The 16,993-nt window shown below is 28.0% G+C and overlaps 2 protein-coding genes across 11 annotated transcripts; one reads left to right on the forward strand and one right to left on the reverse strand.

Annotated features, from left to right (window-relative positions):
* Window positions 1-7,277: 7,277 nt before the first annotated feature.
* On the reverse strand, window positions 7,278-11,186 carry LOC122525889 (nucleobindin-2-like). 4 transcript variants are annotated; one of them, XM_043648919.1, is made up of 12 exons: window positions 10,976-11,186; window positions 10,382-10,462; window positions 10,049-10,164; window positions 9,588-9,692; window positions 9,296-9,517; window positions 9,119-9,215; window positions 8,967-9,043; window positions 8,789-8,891; window positions 8,522-8,702; window positions 8,319-8,448; window positions 7,975-8,016; window positions 7,278-7,830 (listed from the first exon to the last, which is right to left on the reverse strand). In XM_043648919.1, exons 3-12 carry the CDS (start codon window positions 10,157-10,159, stop codon window positions 7,306-7,308), a joined length of 1,593 nt encoding a protein of 530 aa, XP_043504854.1. In that variant the 5' UTR covers window positions 10,160-10,164; window positions 10,382-10,462; window positions 10,976-11,186; the 3' UTR covers window positions 7,278-7,305. The 4 variants fall into 4 exon arrangements, with proteins under 4 accessions (XP_043504854.1, XP_043504855.1, XP_043504856.1 ...); XM_043648920.1 differs by lacking the exon at window positions 10,976-11,186 and adding an exon at window positions 10,529-10,547; XM_043648921.1 differs by lacking the exon at window positions 10,382-10,462.
* Window positions 11,187-11,607: 421 nt separating this feature from the next.
* On the forward strand, window positions 11,608-16,631 carry LOC122525890 (putative histone-lysine N-methyltransferase 1). Of its 7 annotated transcripts, none has more exons than XM_043648923.1 (4): window positions 11,608-11,931; window positions 12,013-12,197; window positions 13,791-13,949; window positions 14,401-16,631. In XM_043648923.1, exons 2-4 carry the CDS (start codon window positions 12,021-12,023, stop codon window positions 16,348-16,350), a joined length of 2,286 nt encoding a protein of 761 aa, XP_043504858.1. In that variant the 5' UTR covers window positions 11,608-11,931; window positions 12,013-12,020; the 3' UTR covers window positions 16,351-16,631. The 7 variants fall into 7 exon arrangements, with proteins under 7 accessions (XP_043504858.1, XP_043504862.1, XP_043504859.1 ...); XM_043648927.1 differs by lacking the exon at window positions 11,608-11,931 and adding an exon at window positions 12,914-13,049 and having other exon boundaries at window positions 12,105-12,757; XM_043648928.1 differs by lacking the exon at window positions 11,608-11,931 and adding an exon at window positions 12,914-13,049 and having other exon boundaries at window positions 12,110-12,197.
* The last annotated feature ends 362 nt before the right edge of the window (window positions 16,632-16,993 follow it).

Consider the following 16,993-nt stretch of genomic DNA (forward strand, 5'->3'; position numbering starts at 1 on the left):
AAAAAAAAAAAAAAGAAGAAACAAAAAATTTACGAATTCACAAAAAGAAAAAAACAAGATAGAAAAATTTGATTAAAGAAAATTATTCAGAAAAGTTGCAAAAGAAAAATATCGGAAAATTCCGCGTCTCTCGTGTTTCGCGATCGAATATTACCGAAATGAATAAAATTAATTAAAATTCCAAAAAAAAAAAAAGAAATAATAAAAGAAAAATAAGAAAGAAAGAAAAAGTCAACGTTTAGCAATATTTATTATTTTTTATAATAGACGTATACGTGCATACATACATACATACATACATGCAATATATATTTAGATGATTATAGATAAAAAATAAAAATATACATACATACATACATGCATACGTAGGATACGTAAATGTACGTACGTCGAACACGCGCAGTCGAAAAACAAAAGAACGTGTCGGCCATCTTTGCATTTCCCAATTTAAATTAAATCCCATCTATAAACTCTCTATTTGATCGTAAATGTAGAAAATACGTTTCTTCCTCTCTACTTTATAGAAAAAGAAAAAAAAAAAAGAAGAAAAAAAGAAGAAAAAAGAAAAACTCACGAAAAAATGATAGAGAATAAGAGATACGGTGTTTCTCATACACTTACCGATTTCTTCTTCGTCCTTTGATTGTGGAAGTCCTCGTTAGTCCTTCTTAATGAAAATTCTTGTGTCGAATCGCTTCTTGCCTCTCAACTTTCCTCTAATCTCCTCTTCCTCTCTCGTTCCTTCCAACCCCCAATCCTGAACCCCTTCAACATCACCCTCAACCTCACCCGTTATCCAACGAAGGAACAATCCTTTCGCTAACGAGCCCGACATACAAATCTATCATTAAAAACCTTCTTCCTCTTCCTCCTCTTCCTCCTCATCCTCGTTCTCGTCCTTGTCCTCTCCACCCCCCTTTCCTTTCCTCTTCTCTTCTCTTCAACTTCGAGTCCCTAAAAAATATACGAAAAAAAAGAAAAGGAAAAACACATATTTTACGTTCTCTGTAATAAATAATATTAATAATATAATAATAATATAGTAGTAATAATAATACTAATAATAATTAATAATGGTAATGATATTTATAGAAAGATTTACGATTCGCGATTGTTTAACTGCATATACGATCGTTCAGGATATTCTAATTGTTATCTATTTGTATATCTTTCTGTCTGTCTGTCTGTCTGTCCGTCTGTCGAACGTTTTTAAATCAGCAAGGATACAACAAAAAAAAACAAGAAAAATAAATAGTAAATAAATAAATTTATATGTGCTCATGCACGTGCATACATACATACATACATACATAATACGTGCTATGCATGCAGGCATGCATGCATGAATTGTACGCGTTCATGCAAAATCATGCGCAATGTGTTATAATATTAATAATAATGTTAATAATAATAATAATAATAATAATAATAGTAATAATAATAAAAAAAAATAACACCAATTTCAACGTTATCATTAAAAATGTGAAACAAATTCAATACGAATTTATATGTATGTGTATATATATACGTATGTACGTGTGTATGTATGTATGTATTTATGTATGTATGTTTGTACGTATGTATGTTATACTGAAGTCTCTCTACGTTAAGGCCGTTAAAGAATTCGTCGTCGCTTTTTGCTAAAGATTAAAAAGAAAAGAAGAAGAAAAAAATACACACACCTAACAATAAGAGATAGAATTGTGGAAAAAAAATTATCTAAAAATTGAAAAATATGTAGGGAATAAGAAAAATAGAAGAGAAGAGAAATATCGAAGAAATTAAGGGATAACGAACTGAAAGAAGTCGCGGATTGTTGTCATTGAAATATTTTTTCCGTGCCGTGAAAGATGTCGGGGGAAGAAAGAGAAATTGTATGAGTGAGTGAGTGTAAGAGAGAGAGAAAAAGAAAGAGAGAGAAAGAAAGAACATTAAAAAAAAAACCAAAAAACAATTTAAAATAATACCATTTAAGTTTTCTTGTTGTGTATGTAATTTACTTTAATTAATCGACGCACTATTTAGGAGAATGAAAAAAAATAAACGAACAAAAACCATATGTAAGAAAAGAAAATAAAAAGAATATAAGACAGACGAAATCACAAAAACCTGGAAAGAGAGAGAGAGAAAGAAATAATTTCAACAAAAAGATTCTCCTCTCTCAACGACAACAACAACCAAAAAAAAATCACAAAAAAATAAAAAGGATGAGAAAAAAAATATATATAAAATATATAAAAATATATAAATATAAAAAAAAAGAAAAAAAAACAAGTTTTTTCGTATCGCTGGTGTGTTTTACATTTTATAGTAAATAATACTAGTGAAGAGAGCAGTATTATATTCAGCCCCCACAATGGCGGCCGACTATGCGAACAAAGTCGGTAAAAAAGGAATAAAATCAAAAATTTTCAAAATGGATATACCAAAAAATGAATAACAAATATTACGTATATACATACGTACATGTATATGTACGAAATATATATATATATGTATGTTTATACATAGGGTGTCTTGTAATTAGAGATACAAGCTGTCAAAAGGGTGATTATAGGTGAGAAACTGAAACTCTAGAAAATAAAAATCTTATCGAACGATAAGCATAAAAATAGAACCGATACAAGAAATATTATTATACTGAGAACGTTTGCAATAATATGACACAATAAATGTTTCCTCGAAATATTCGAAAGTAAAATAAAGAAATCCATCGAGCTAAAACCAAATCAAGTTCACCCATACCCGACAAATTATATTTTCTCAAAAAAAAAAAAACAAATTTTAAATCTATGTTACCGGCTTAGTTTCTTCGTCTAAAATCATCTCCTACTCGTTTGTATTTCCGATTACAGAACACCCTGGATATAATTGATCTCTCTGTTAAAAAAAAGAGAGTAGGGAAAAAGTAAACAACGGAGGAGAGATGAAAAAAAGCAATAATTGTCAGTTTTGCATTGGCGGATGCGTTTCCGGCTTTTTCGAAGCTCCTTTACACGAATCTCATCTTTGTATGTAAATATAATACATGCGTATATGTATGAAGTATATAAAACATATCAATTCTTCTTATTATTATTTTTTTTCTTCTTCTTCTTCTTTTTCTTTTTCTTCTTCTTCTTCTTTCTCTTCATTTCTTTTTCATCTTTTACAGTATGGGCCGAAAATTCCTAAGTAAACTAAAAGAATTTAGATAATTTTAAAAATCAATTACTATTTTTTTAAATTCTTCAAATTTCTAGATAAATTCGTTATTTTGTAAATGTAAGTTTTATCATCCTACAGAATTAAATTAGAATAAAAAATTAGAAAAAGAAAGGAATAAAATTTTTAAAGATTTCTACGAATTTTTGGTTAACGTAGGAACTTTTAATCCCACCCTGTATTTCTTTTTATTTTATTATCGTTTCATACACTCGTTACATCAACATAGTCGCTAGCATATATATGTATATATATTACATATGTTGCACTGAAAAGAGATATAATCTATTTTCGGTGCCATGATGCAGACGTGCATCACTAAAAAATTACAGTGTTAGACATATTTCATATGTAAGAGCGAAATTCTTAGAAAAATTATTAGAAATGTCGAATATCATATAAACAATATTATTCGTATTATTTTTTAACGCAATTTTCCTGTATCCAATACAATTCTTTTCGATTCCTGTTCAATTATCAATTTTTAAGTAAATAATGTTATGTTAATTAAAAAATGACTAATTAATAGGGAAATTAATAACGAAACATTTCAATAAATCTTTCATTTAATTTGCATCGGAAAATGGTACGTTCTTTATGCATGAAATGATTCACAATTATACTTGTTCTATCGGAAACTGTTAATTAAATATATGAATTCACGTATACAATCGTCATTATTAATTTGACGAGTGAAAAAATTCGAAAAAATTGCAGAAAAATAGAGAAATAATATTCGTTCTACCGTTTACGAGCTTTCGTTTTGAAATCCGTCCTTAAATGCGCTCGTAAATGGTAAAACAAATAGAAAATTATTCAACACTTAAGAAGTTTGAATTTCGCTCTAATTTCTCAACAAATTTCATTGTTTACGATCATCCCTTTTCACATATTTTCTATTTACTTATATATTCTTCTTTATTTTTATTTTTATTCTAATTAAACATTTTTTTGTAAAGCCTTCTCGTCGCCATTTTATTCGATGCCGAACCCGCAAAATTCGAATTTGATCAGACCGGTGTCGAATTCATTTACGGTACTATTATATCTCTCTGTTTATCGAGAGTATTATTTTCAGGGTGAACTTTAATTGATCGATTAATGAACATTCCTCTTCTTGAATGTCTCGCTGAGTAATTGAATATACACGTTTTAAGTGTTGTCGAGGAACATGATCCTCTTTCATTCATGGTGCAAATGTTTGCCTATTATAAAGTATGTTCTTATTAATTGTCAATATTTGTTTCGCGTTAGCTTTCTAATATTCATGCAAAATTCAGATTATTATCTGTCGAAAAATTATTATCAACAATCGTGTAAATAAATTTTATCGAAATACTTCTTTTTTTCATCGAGCTAATATTCCTAAAAATTTGTAGGCCAAATGTGAATTTTATATTCGTCAAATATTATATAATATAATTTCTTATAACAAATAAATTTATTCGTAAACGATTGCTTTTCATGAAAATCATATATCTTTTTTAATCGTTTTAATTAATTTCACATTGCTGTTAATTTTTTAATGATTTCATTAGAATTAAAAATGTATGGTAAATACTTTGAAAAAAAATATTTCATTTACATTGAATTATTTTTATTTGAAAAACGAGTTAATGCGAAAGTAGAAAAAACAAATTTCAATATAATATTAAAAAAAAAGAGAGAAACAATTTAATTAAAAATTGGCATGTATCGCTGCAGAGTAACTCGGTTTGCTGGAATTTAAATTTACAAAAGTGAGTTTACATATATGCAAGCGCGACATTATAGCTTTAATTTTTATTTTCACATACTCCTCTGACATACTGCTAAACTTTCTTAACATTTTAAACGTATATTAAATTCCGACGATTGCTATACGTGATGAACTAAACTCTTCGTCGTTCTCGGTAAGCGTTTATTTTTATTTTCCCTAAAGCAAATTAAAAATAAAATTCAAAAATACAAAACGAACAGAATTCGTTTTTTTTCTATTTGCAATCTATGAAATTTTATTTTAATAGTACTTCAATTAGAACAATGATATTATTTTGTTTGACATATCAAATTACTAGACAATGTTTTCGAAGATCCTAATTTTTATTTCTTTTCTTTAACATTTTCGTTATGGCACGTTTAACTAATAAGTTGAGAGCCAAGTTGACAAAACCATACACTGTGCCAGCAATAAGGCTCAATACACAACCGTTGCCAAGAAAACGAAAGGGTTGATATTTTGTTTTATCTATCTCATTATTCTAAAATCTTCGTATTACATCTATTGTATTATCACTTTTATCTATTTTTTCTCATCATTCTGAAATATTATAACTTGTGTTACTTATCTGATTCTTACTTCTTTTTTTTCTATTCCTATTTTTATTTTTTATTTCAATAAATTATTCGTGCGGAAAGCTCGGATGATCAATCGTGATTTCGAGTTTAAAAGATGTATATGTAAAAGAAACGAAAAATAATTCGTCAACGCTGGAAACGCATATATATGGTAATAAATTAAAAATGAAATAAACAAATAAATAATATTAATGTAGAAAATGTGAAAGCACTGAAAAGAAATAAAATATAAAAAAATAAATACGTTCATCCGCGTAGAAAACAAGTTTGAAAGAATTGAATTACCAACGAGATTATTACTCGATGATTAGTTTATTGAAATCTCTTTTGTATGTTTTTATATGCAGTTAAATAATAATGATGACGATGTAATATACACCACACTTAATTTATATATTATATATATTTATATATATATATATTATTCAGTGTTGTGAACAAAATCAATCGAAGTTATTATAAAATATAAGAAATAAATTATCCGTGAGCAGAGTTATAGTAAAAAAAAAAATGAAAAAAAAGAGAAAAGAAGAAAAAAATACAAAGCATGCGCTTGAATAATTATTATTACCATTGTAAATTTCGTATCGATAAATTAAAAATAATGAACTTTTCGATAAATAATTATCATTTCCCTATGCACTCTTTATTATTATTGTTATTATTATTATTATTATTATTATAGTTATTGTTATTATAATTTTTTCTTTTTCAACATAATTACATAAGTTAATGAAAATATCCTTTAAAAATATCGGATCAGAAACTTTCGTGATTTTAAAAATCAATTATAATTTCGTCGAAACTTTTTTGTTGGCTAATTTTTTCTTTCTAATTACAAAACTATAATCCTAAAATCTGAAACCTAATTGAAATTCTAAAGAGCCTAAAAGGCATAATTAATTTTTTTTATCAGTTAAAATCTTTTGAATTTGTCTCTGTGTAAAAAAAGAACTATTTGGTTGAGTTACCAGCGATTTGGAATTGAAAAAGGGAAAGAATTATAAAAATATTATAATACTGAAAAGACTCGTACGATTATCTACAAATATACATCACAGGTACGTATTGGCACGTTTATGCGACAGAAAAAAAATGAAATTTTTCAGATAAAACATTGAATTCTAGGTCATAAGGATCTTCAGTAGTAAGAGTCAATCACACTCGTGTATAATCAAACATTTAAATAGTACGGGTCTCGGACGCCGGTATATATGGTCAGACATTAAGTAGTATAAGTAAATTACTCGTAGGTCAAACGTTTAAGTAATGCAAGCGGATCGCTCCTATACGATCGGACGTTTAAGTAGTACAGGTCAAGCGTTCGAAAGTCAATAGAGAACAACCGAGATAGGAATTTATACATAAATTATTTATTGGAAAAGAATAAGAAGAAAGAAAACAAACTATATTTCTTTTACACTTAAAACAAAATTGCTTTTATGCCCAATAATTTAATTAAGTAAAATTATATTTTATCTTAATGATTAACCATCGATAAAAACAACATTTTTACACGTCTCACTGTAAAATCATAAATTTCTTTTAACAATAATTAATAAATATCAACAAATTAGTTAAATTTTTTTGTCATATTTGTAAAATTGTAATATCTTTTTGATTTTTTGTTTTTTTTTTATTCCTTTTTTTTTAGTTTCTGAACTAAAAGATTATCTTGAAAAATCTCTGCTTAATACTGAAGTCATTCAAGTATATATAGCCAAAACGTCTCGTATTTTACATATATATATGTATGTATATAGATTAAACTTTTCCAGCATTGTTTATGCTATTTGGTTGAATTTGTTGTGCGGAATTGGCAGCCGACGGTAGACTTTGTTGTACCACAGGATTCTCCTTGTTTTGTTCTGGGACCGATGGTATTTGATTTTGAACATGTTGCTGCTGCGATATCGTATTTGGAATATTTTGTTGTTGCTGCTGTGGCTGATATTGCTGTTGTTGTTGTTGTTGTTGTTGGATTTGCTGCGCTTGTTGTATTTGTTGATGTTGTATTGGGATCTGATTAGATTGTACCTGTCCATGAAATTGTCCATTTTGAGCCATCATCTGTCCTTGATACTGCTGTTGTTCCAAATGCTGTTGTTGCAGTTGATAATGCGGTTGTTGTTGGATTGGTACTTGACCTTGGTAATGTTGTTGCTGTACTGGAATTTGTTGCGGATTATATTGCTGTTGAACCGGTTGTCCTTGATACTGATACTGTTGTTGATTAATTTGATTGTTGCCAACTTGTTGTTGTAGTGCAGGCATATGTTGTGGTGGAAACTAGAAGAAAACAAATTTGTATTCTCGTTTGATTCAATTTTTTATATACACTTTTATAAAAAATAAAATAAAACTGTTTATCTTATTTCAAAAGAACTTAATTATGCATTTTACTAGTACATCAAGGATACGAGGAAAGCTCACCTGTTGATCGTGTAGAGGTGCATTACCATGCTCCTTTTGTAGCTGGTAACAAAACCAAAACATGCGTGTATGCAAGCTATATTAATTTTCCTAAATACTACAAATAAAAACTAAACAAAATAAATTGTGTTCGTGCTTTCTTAAAAAATAAAACACTATTACAAATAGAAAAGAAACATATTAAAAATTGAAGCAAGAAAAGTAAAGAATATTCTAATTGCATCTCCAATATTCAAAAGAAAATAATTTTTTAAGTAACCCGTACTAAATATTAATCTTCCATGCAAGAAGAAATCAATATGTTTATTGTAATAAAAATCTTATTCAAGCTATCGTTCACTTACCATTTCTTGCACACGTTTGTTATAAGCCTCGTATTCTTCTTTAGTAAAAATTTCTTGTTCGCCCAATGTTTCCCATCCTGGATCTTCTTGGAAATCGGGTTTCTTGGCTTGTTCCAAAAACTCTGAATAGCTGTGAACGGAACAACATTGATTGTTTAAATATATAGCATTGTAAGTTTCAATAAACTTAATATAAATAATACCTTATGAGTCCATCCTTGTTAAGGTCAGCTTCGTTAAATACATGCTCTCTCATTCTTTCCATTTCTTCTTCCTTTTCAAGAGGATCATTTACCGTTGCATCTTTGCCATAGAATTTATCCAAATCTTTTAAAAATAGAGCTTTTACTTCGTTCTGATCCCAAACACCGTTATTATCAACGTCTGGAAAGTAAAAAGATCAATGATAAAAATACACATCCGTATTATTCAGATTAATTTATAAACATAATTTGAACATTTTTACTTACCATGAATATAAAAGAATTTTTTAAGATCAAAATCTTCGCTACCCATATCGTCTTGCTCAGTCCATACATCTTCTAACTGACCCTTACTGCCCGGATGGTGTAACTGGTAATAATCGTATTTATAACAACATAGCTAATTCTCTATTTCATATCATTATATTATTATAAAAAAACTTACAGGAACATGCTTTTTGTTTTTCTCTTTTAATTCTTGAATTTGTTTTACATACTGTTCTTTTTCTTTCTCGCTCATAGCTACAAATATAAGAACTTACATGAATATGTATAATTTTAAAAATCTTATAATAACAAAAAATAGACAAATATTACCCTTCAATTTTTGCTCTTCATTGAATTTCTTTTGCATTTCATATTCCTTAAATTGTTCACGTCTATGTCTGTCAGCTTCCTCTAAATCTTCGGTCGTCTAAAATAAATAATAGAACGATTAAGAAATTTGTACCATGATATACTAATAAATTAAATCAATAGTGTTATGCAACAAACCTTAGCTATTAGTTTCTTCAAATCGTTTATTTCAAACGAGCGCGAATTAGTATGATCTAAATGTTCGGCTATCTTTAAATGTTTAAGATCCAAACCGTTGTTCAACTGATTCTCCTTTATTGCAAGATGCCTCAAACGTTCCAATTCTTCTCGTTTCAATTCATCCAATTTTGTTCTTATTCTATGGTTCACAAATTCTAATTCATGAGCTATTTTTCCTGTCTGATATATAATGTTTAAATATATAAATCAATAATTCATGCATTCAGACCGATCATTATAAATCACTTACACGTATATCCTCCTCATTGGCTTTCTCAAGTTTTGCACGAAAATCTGGATCACTTTCTAAGGCATCCACGACTTCCTTCAAGTATCTATGATATTCCATCTCTGGCTACGAATAAAACCCATAAACATTTTTAATAATATTAAAATGTATATACAAGGTGTCCTGTAACTGGTGATACAAGCGAGTACTTTTCAAATTTTGCAACTAAAAGCCTTCTTAAGATAGTGAAATCTATCGAGCTGAAAATGAATCAAGTGCATGCATACTAAATTTACATTTTATAATTTATTTTTCTTAAAAACAGCTTGGTATAAACAAATTTCATTCTACATTACCAACTTAGATTTTTATATAGAATCATCTCCTACTCCCTTGTACCACTGGTTAGAGGACACCCTATTTAATTATATGTATTCTAAACCGCTATATTGTCACCTTTATTATCATTTTATTTTTCTTACCTGACTTTCTTTCTCCTTATGATCTTCATTAGCTTTGTCTTTGGTCACTGGAGGTGCAACGATTACTTGCACCAACAGACCGCATACGAAAAAACTTAAAAACCAATCCATATTTCCTATAAATAAATAAAAAAAATTAAAATAAATATACAATAATCTAATATAAATAAATTCATATTTAAATAAATATACTCATGTATAAATTAAAGTCGAATTTTCGAATCAATGAATAATATAGCACAAAAATTTCAATAAAATATTTTCTTATTTAAATAATCGCAAGTATTCGCTTGTTAAAATAACAGGAAACTGATAAATGGAGTTTATACTTGCCTTATCTCAATCGCGCTAGAATCTTCTGTATAGATGTACGCGTAAGACAAGATAATCTCAATATTTAAAATAGAGATAAGCCTAAGAAAAAAAAATTCAGATTTCTTTTTTAAAGATAAAGTATTACCAAGCTAAAGAAAATATTACACGTGACAATTAATTCGTTGGCGTTGACGTCAATTACTGGAATCGTGGCTCTTTTTAGAACATCGTAATAGGAATAACACTGACAGATAGTGAGAAGGAGAGAGGAAAAAAAGAATTAAAAAGAGATAGAGATAAAAAACATCAAGATAAAGCAAAAATTTCGCGCGATGAAATTCGTGGAACAAGAAGAAAAAAAACATCGATTAAAAATTCTACTAACAATTAAAAGCAATTTTGCACCATCTGTTAATCGTCCAAATTCATTAGAAAAAAAAATAGATCTAATTTATGCTCATGGTAAAAATAATTTTTATTTATAAATGATAACACGCTGATCCATTACAAAATGTATAAAATAAATATGAAACGTTAGAGAATAATTAAAATATACGAAATAAAAAGAATGTACTCGTATTTAATATTGTTAAAGAAAAAAAATATAACAACCTTCGTATATTTGACGTCTCGTTTGACACTTGATATATTATTCTACCAGAGAGGATAATTGTCAGTAACTCGAATCATCGAGGTTTAAAGGAAGCCCGCGTTTAGTTTTAATTTAATGATGTTTTAATATATACATAACGTGATTGTTAAATTGAGAAACGTAAAATTTAACTATAAATACTAAACGTTCTTAAGAAGTAAGGTTAAGACAGTATTTTCATGTATCGAACAATAAACTTAGTTCGATTGGTCGAACGCTGTGATTGGTCGAACGCTGTGATTAGTCGAACGCTGTGATTGGTCGAACGCTGTGATTAGTCGAACGCTGTGATTGGTCGAACGCTGTGATTAGTCGAACGCTGTGATTGATCGAACGCTGTGATTAGTCGAACGCTGTGATTGGTCATCACACTTTTACCAGTCTTTCCGAATCTTAGCAATAGTAATTATCGTTTTATTATTCATGATATTAAAATATAAATAAAAATATAAAATCATATATGTTATTCGATGATTAATATATCGATGATAATAATAATATTTATCACTTGCCATTATAATATTTAAATTAAATATAGAAATTTCTGTATTACTTCTCGATTAAAATAACGCTATTTCGTATCACGTATGTCGCTAATGTATGGTTATAATACCGTATGTAATAATACGAAATAAGATGGCTAGATTTTGATTCGAAGACTGCATCAAGTAAGATAAGCATTTTCTCGTGCATTCGTAAAACCAATGTTTTGTAAAGTAATAAACCTAGAAGGTAATTTAGCACAATATTGTTTAATGAATATCGTCAGAAAATGTATAAGTGAGACATATTGGAATGCAACAAATTTAGTCGATCACATACATCTCATCAAACGATTTCGTGGTTTTTTTCAATCTATACGTGACAGAGGAAAATCAACATTTTGATTAATAATCAAATTAAATAATTTTTATAGGTAAGTGAGGTTAATAATTTTTTCATCCATTTTTTAATTCATTGTTCTGAAAAGAAAATAATCTTAAATTTCTGTTAACAGTTATAATCATGGTTGAAAATCCTAATCATTGTGTCCTGAAATGGTCAGGTCATGCAGGATATGTAACCGAAAGATTCAGTGAGTTATTGGCAAGTCAGGCACTCGTAGACATTACTCTTATGTGTGAAGATCAAAAGCTTCGTGTGCATAAACTGGTTTTAGCTTCCAATAGCACATACTTTGAGGTAAACCGATACAACTATTATTTCAAAGAATATTAATGTATTCTATAATATCTTGTCTCGTTTGATTTCTGAGTTTCATAACCTTATCTAATATATCTTTACAATTGTAGTAAGTAATTCATATTTCAGAAGTTTAATTGTTGATCCATTAACAAAAATATATATATTGTTTTAATGGTATACGTTTACAAATGCAAATAAAAAAGAAAAATATAAAGTTATATCGTAAAATTAGGCAGGAACTTGAATTAGCTTCGCATGCGTATTAACTTTAATGCGCTTTGAAATATTATGATCATTATCGCATCAATTCTTTCTTGAAATTATATTCGTTAATCCGTTTAACCGATTGAATTCTTCATTCATTATTTATAAATGAGTTGACAAAAATTTGTACGTTCTATCTCACATTTTGTATATACAAAGCTCTTTCTGTATTTATGTAAAATTTATATGAATTTCAGTTCATTTTATTTTGAGCAAACCAGTAATGTTTCATTGCAACCGACCATGGGATTTTGACGTATAAAAGGACCGAATATACGCACATCCATACATACGTACAAACATATTCAGTATATAAAGTTCTTATGAAGATAAAATATATTTTTATAAGAACGCAGATATATATACTCTCTGTCTCTCTCTCTTTCTCTCTCTCTTTACTGCAACGTTAGAATATGTGCAGAAATATTTACGGTAGACCAATTTTACAGGGGTAATAGAAAATTCGTATAAGCTAAAGAAAATCCTGTCTATTGGAAATTTATTTTTCTTTACAAACATTTGAGGAAACTGAGTTTGGTGGGGCATACTTTTCACATTTTTGAAGAACAGCAGTTCCTGTGAAAGGTATTAAGTAACCAACTTACATAAATTAGGGATATAATCGACAAACGTGCATATCAAAGTATGCGTTTTATTTAAGGGTGTGCGTGCACGTGTTTAATATTTTATTTATCGATATAATATCGATTAGATGTAAATATTCAAGCACAACTTGCATAAAGTTCTTTCTCCATCGTCAAATAATATATATGTGTATATAAATGTATATATACATTCAAACAAATTTCTTTTTGTGTTTTTTTTTTTGTATAGGATAGTAGAAATTATAAAACCACCATTTCTAGGATTTCGGATAACTTTTAATTCGTATAAAGAATTTATTGTCGTCAATCTATCTATGGGTATTTAATTCAAATATAAAAATTTTAACGTATCATAATTAAATTAAATAATATTAAGTTGCATATAATAAATATCGACGCAAAAAATGAGTCATTAACTTCTTGCACTATAACAACGCATGAGACTCTTAATACACTTTATGACCCAAACACGAGTCCTAATCATAATGAGTTTTATAGATCAAACATAAGAAGAAGCACGAAATATAGCACAGACTTTGGCATGTGTGTTAAATTATAGTGTAAGGGATTAAAATGATATATGCAAAAAAAAAATATATATATATATATATATTCATGAATCATTTTTCTATAATCTTTATAATCGAATAATAATTCTCATTTGTATAAAATAATTGTAAATGATTATTGCTTTTAAAACATTATTTATTTTATACTATAGAAAATACTGCAACAAGACCTGGGACAAGAACCGATAATCTTACTCAGAGATTTAAGTTTTAAAGTATTGAAGGCGATGGTTGAATTTATGTATTGCGGAGGAACGACTATATCTCATGAAAATTTGCCATCTTTGTTAACTGCCTCAAGAATTTTCAAAGTAAAAGTTTTATTTATTTAAATGAGTTAACATATTGTGGACTGTATATTATGAAGTTGATTGAGTCTTGATTCCCATGCATTTGTGATTTATATGTGAAATATAAATGCACAATAAAATATAATTAATAATATTAATATAATACTATTTGAAGTATTGTAAATATTTTATTAAAAATTGATTGGTGCAACTATCGATGAAGCTAATAATGATTTTTAGAATGGTAATTATTAATCTTGAATCTTATGAATTAAAAATTTTAGCTGGGTCATAAATTCAAATTTTTAATCTTTTTGAATAACAACGTCAATTCATGTTTACTATCTTTTCGTTAAAAAAACGAAAAATCAAGATTCGTATCAACTGTCTATAAATAATATATTTACGTTTTGTTTATTTACTAATATCAAATGATATCAACAACTAATATTTCTTTTTTTCATTTATTTAGGTAAAGGAGTTAACATGTATAATAGACGCGGTAATGAAAACAAAAAATTATAACAGCACTACTGAAAGTGTAACTCAATTGCATAAAAGTGATAATGAATTATACGTAAATAATAATAATAACCTTGAAAAATATTGTTGCGTTAACGCAAAAAATGATCTAACTAGTACAAAACATAATTTTGATAATACATCTAAGCACGCGTTATACGAAGATTCGTACGATAACGAAAGTACCAACGTACAACAGAATAACTCTACGAATACTTTATTAACGGAAGATTTTAAAGAAGAAACACAAGATAAGTTGTGCACTATATTAATAAGGAATAAAGAAGGGATAGAGAATTGTATGAAGATGAGTAATAAGAAAAAAAATGACGAAATTTTAGATGTAGATACAAAAGAAGTAGAATCTTCGTTAAGGGAGAATTTATTAATGAAAGATCATAAAGAAAATATTCAAGACGAATCGTATAATAAATCAATATACGAGAAGGAAAGATTAAATAATTACATAAAAATGAATAATGTTAAGATAAATGATGAAACTTTAGATAAAAGTAAAGAAATTAAACCTTTATTATATGAACAGTGCTGTGATGTTTTAGATTTAACAGTATCTAAGAAATATTCAACAACCTCGCCGCAGTGTGTCCAAGATATTAAATTAGATGTCGCACAAAATGTGATTGACAATACGCCTGATAAAATAGGTAAATGTATCAAAGTTTATACGCATAAAAAGCGTAAACCAGTGATCAATACAAAGAATGAATTAACGCATCTGAATAATTTGATACCAAAATTATCTTCTACTAATTCTATTGATTTATCGGATATGCAATCTAGTAATAGTATACCGGTTACACTATTAACACCCTTGGATATGGAGTGCGCCGAATATTATTTTGGTTTGGATAATGATTATATGCAATCTGTGGCAGAAGGTATGATAAACGAGCAACGATCGTTAATGAAATGTAAGGATTTTAATGAAAATACTAATATCTTTAGTATACATAAAAATAATGTTAATAACAAAGATTTTAATTTTCGAGTCATAAACGATAAAGTACAAAAAATAGAAAAACCGGTTCTTAGAAGAAGCGTCAGATTGAACCAACAAGAAAGTGAAGATTTAACCAACAATGCTATATCTTTAAAAAAATCTATAGTAACTAAGAAACTTTTAGATAAAACTAATATTCCCAGCAAAATGGAATCTTTCTCTAAAAGAAAACGTAAGATAAAAAAAAATAGTCGGAAAGCAATGGATCAAAACGTCAATAACATTACACGATACAATAAAAAATGTTTTAATAAGCTAAATACTACTAAAAATTCTTCAAAAACTCAAATCAAGAAGACCATCAATAAATCCGATCAAAAATCTAAAGCGAGTAACAAAGTTAAATGCGAAATGACGACGAACAACGACGACATAGATAAGATGAACATATCTATGGAATTGCCGTCTCCTTTCCAACAAAACAATGTAGGACAAATCAATCGAGCTTTATGGGGCGACATGTCGGATATCATGGAACATACCAGTGATATCATGGATTTAGCCGATTACAGACCAGACGGTGAAATCCCGTTTGCGGTTGGTTTGTTACCTTTGCGTACAGCGCTAGAAAGGATGCAGGCAACACCGGATTACCAACCACGTAAAACTCGCTCGTTTTTTGCACCAGTAAAACAAGAAATAAATAATCCTCATCATCATTATCATTATCATCATCACAAGCGAAAAAGTCCCTCTTTGGAATCTAATGTCTTAGGTAAGAAGCAAAATTTAAAAAGTATTGTTCAGGATAACAAAACCAAGACTGTTTGTCATATACAAATAAGGGCAGCTCCTCCGCAGTATATTAAACATAAAAAATTTCTTGCTGAACATGTTACTAGTTTGGGATCGGCGGCGACCTTTGTAAATAGACAATGACAAACATTAATCCAGATTTTTAGTAAAATTTAAAATTTCAAACGCGTTTAATCCTCTTTTCTTTTTTTATGTAATGCATACAATGCATTATGAGACGATGTACAAAATCAAAGATTTTACATATGTAATTAATTGAACGAATGTCTTTTTATTTAAAAATTTTTTTTTTCTTCTTTTTCTTTTAATTTTATTTCACTTCGTAATTTTATCAGAATCATCCGTCAGTTCTTATGTAAAGAATTTATTTGAAAAATACATACATTGAAGAGCTTACAATTAAATACTGTAATGTAAATAATGAATATATACAATTTTTCTAATTTCTTCATCGTCGTTGAACTACGATTATCAAGCGTTTATTTTTATTATAATTACTATTCTATAAGTTAGTGATTTATGTATGTGTATAAGCATAATCGTACATTTGTAAATAATCTTTTCTTTTCTTTCTTTTTCTTGTATATATTTTATTACAAACTTTATTGTTCATATTTTTTTTTTGCAAAACGAGATCCTACGAAACACGGCATTGTAAATAATATTCATTCAAAGTTAATGAATTTAGAAACATACTGTCTGCTGTATTAATATAAAATAATTTTTAGTTGATAAAAATAATTAGATTATAATCCTTTATACTCTC

Source organism: Polistes fuscatus, unplaced genomic scaffold (assembly GCF_010416935.1).
Source record: "Polistes fuscatus isolate 324 unplaced genomic scaffold, CU_Pfus_HIC Scaffold10, whole genome shotgun sequence".
Lineage (NCBI taxonomy): Eukaryota > Metazoa > Arthropoda > Insecta > Hymenoptera > Vespidae > Polistes > Polistes fuscatus.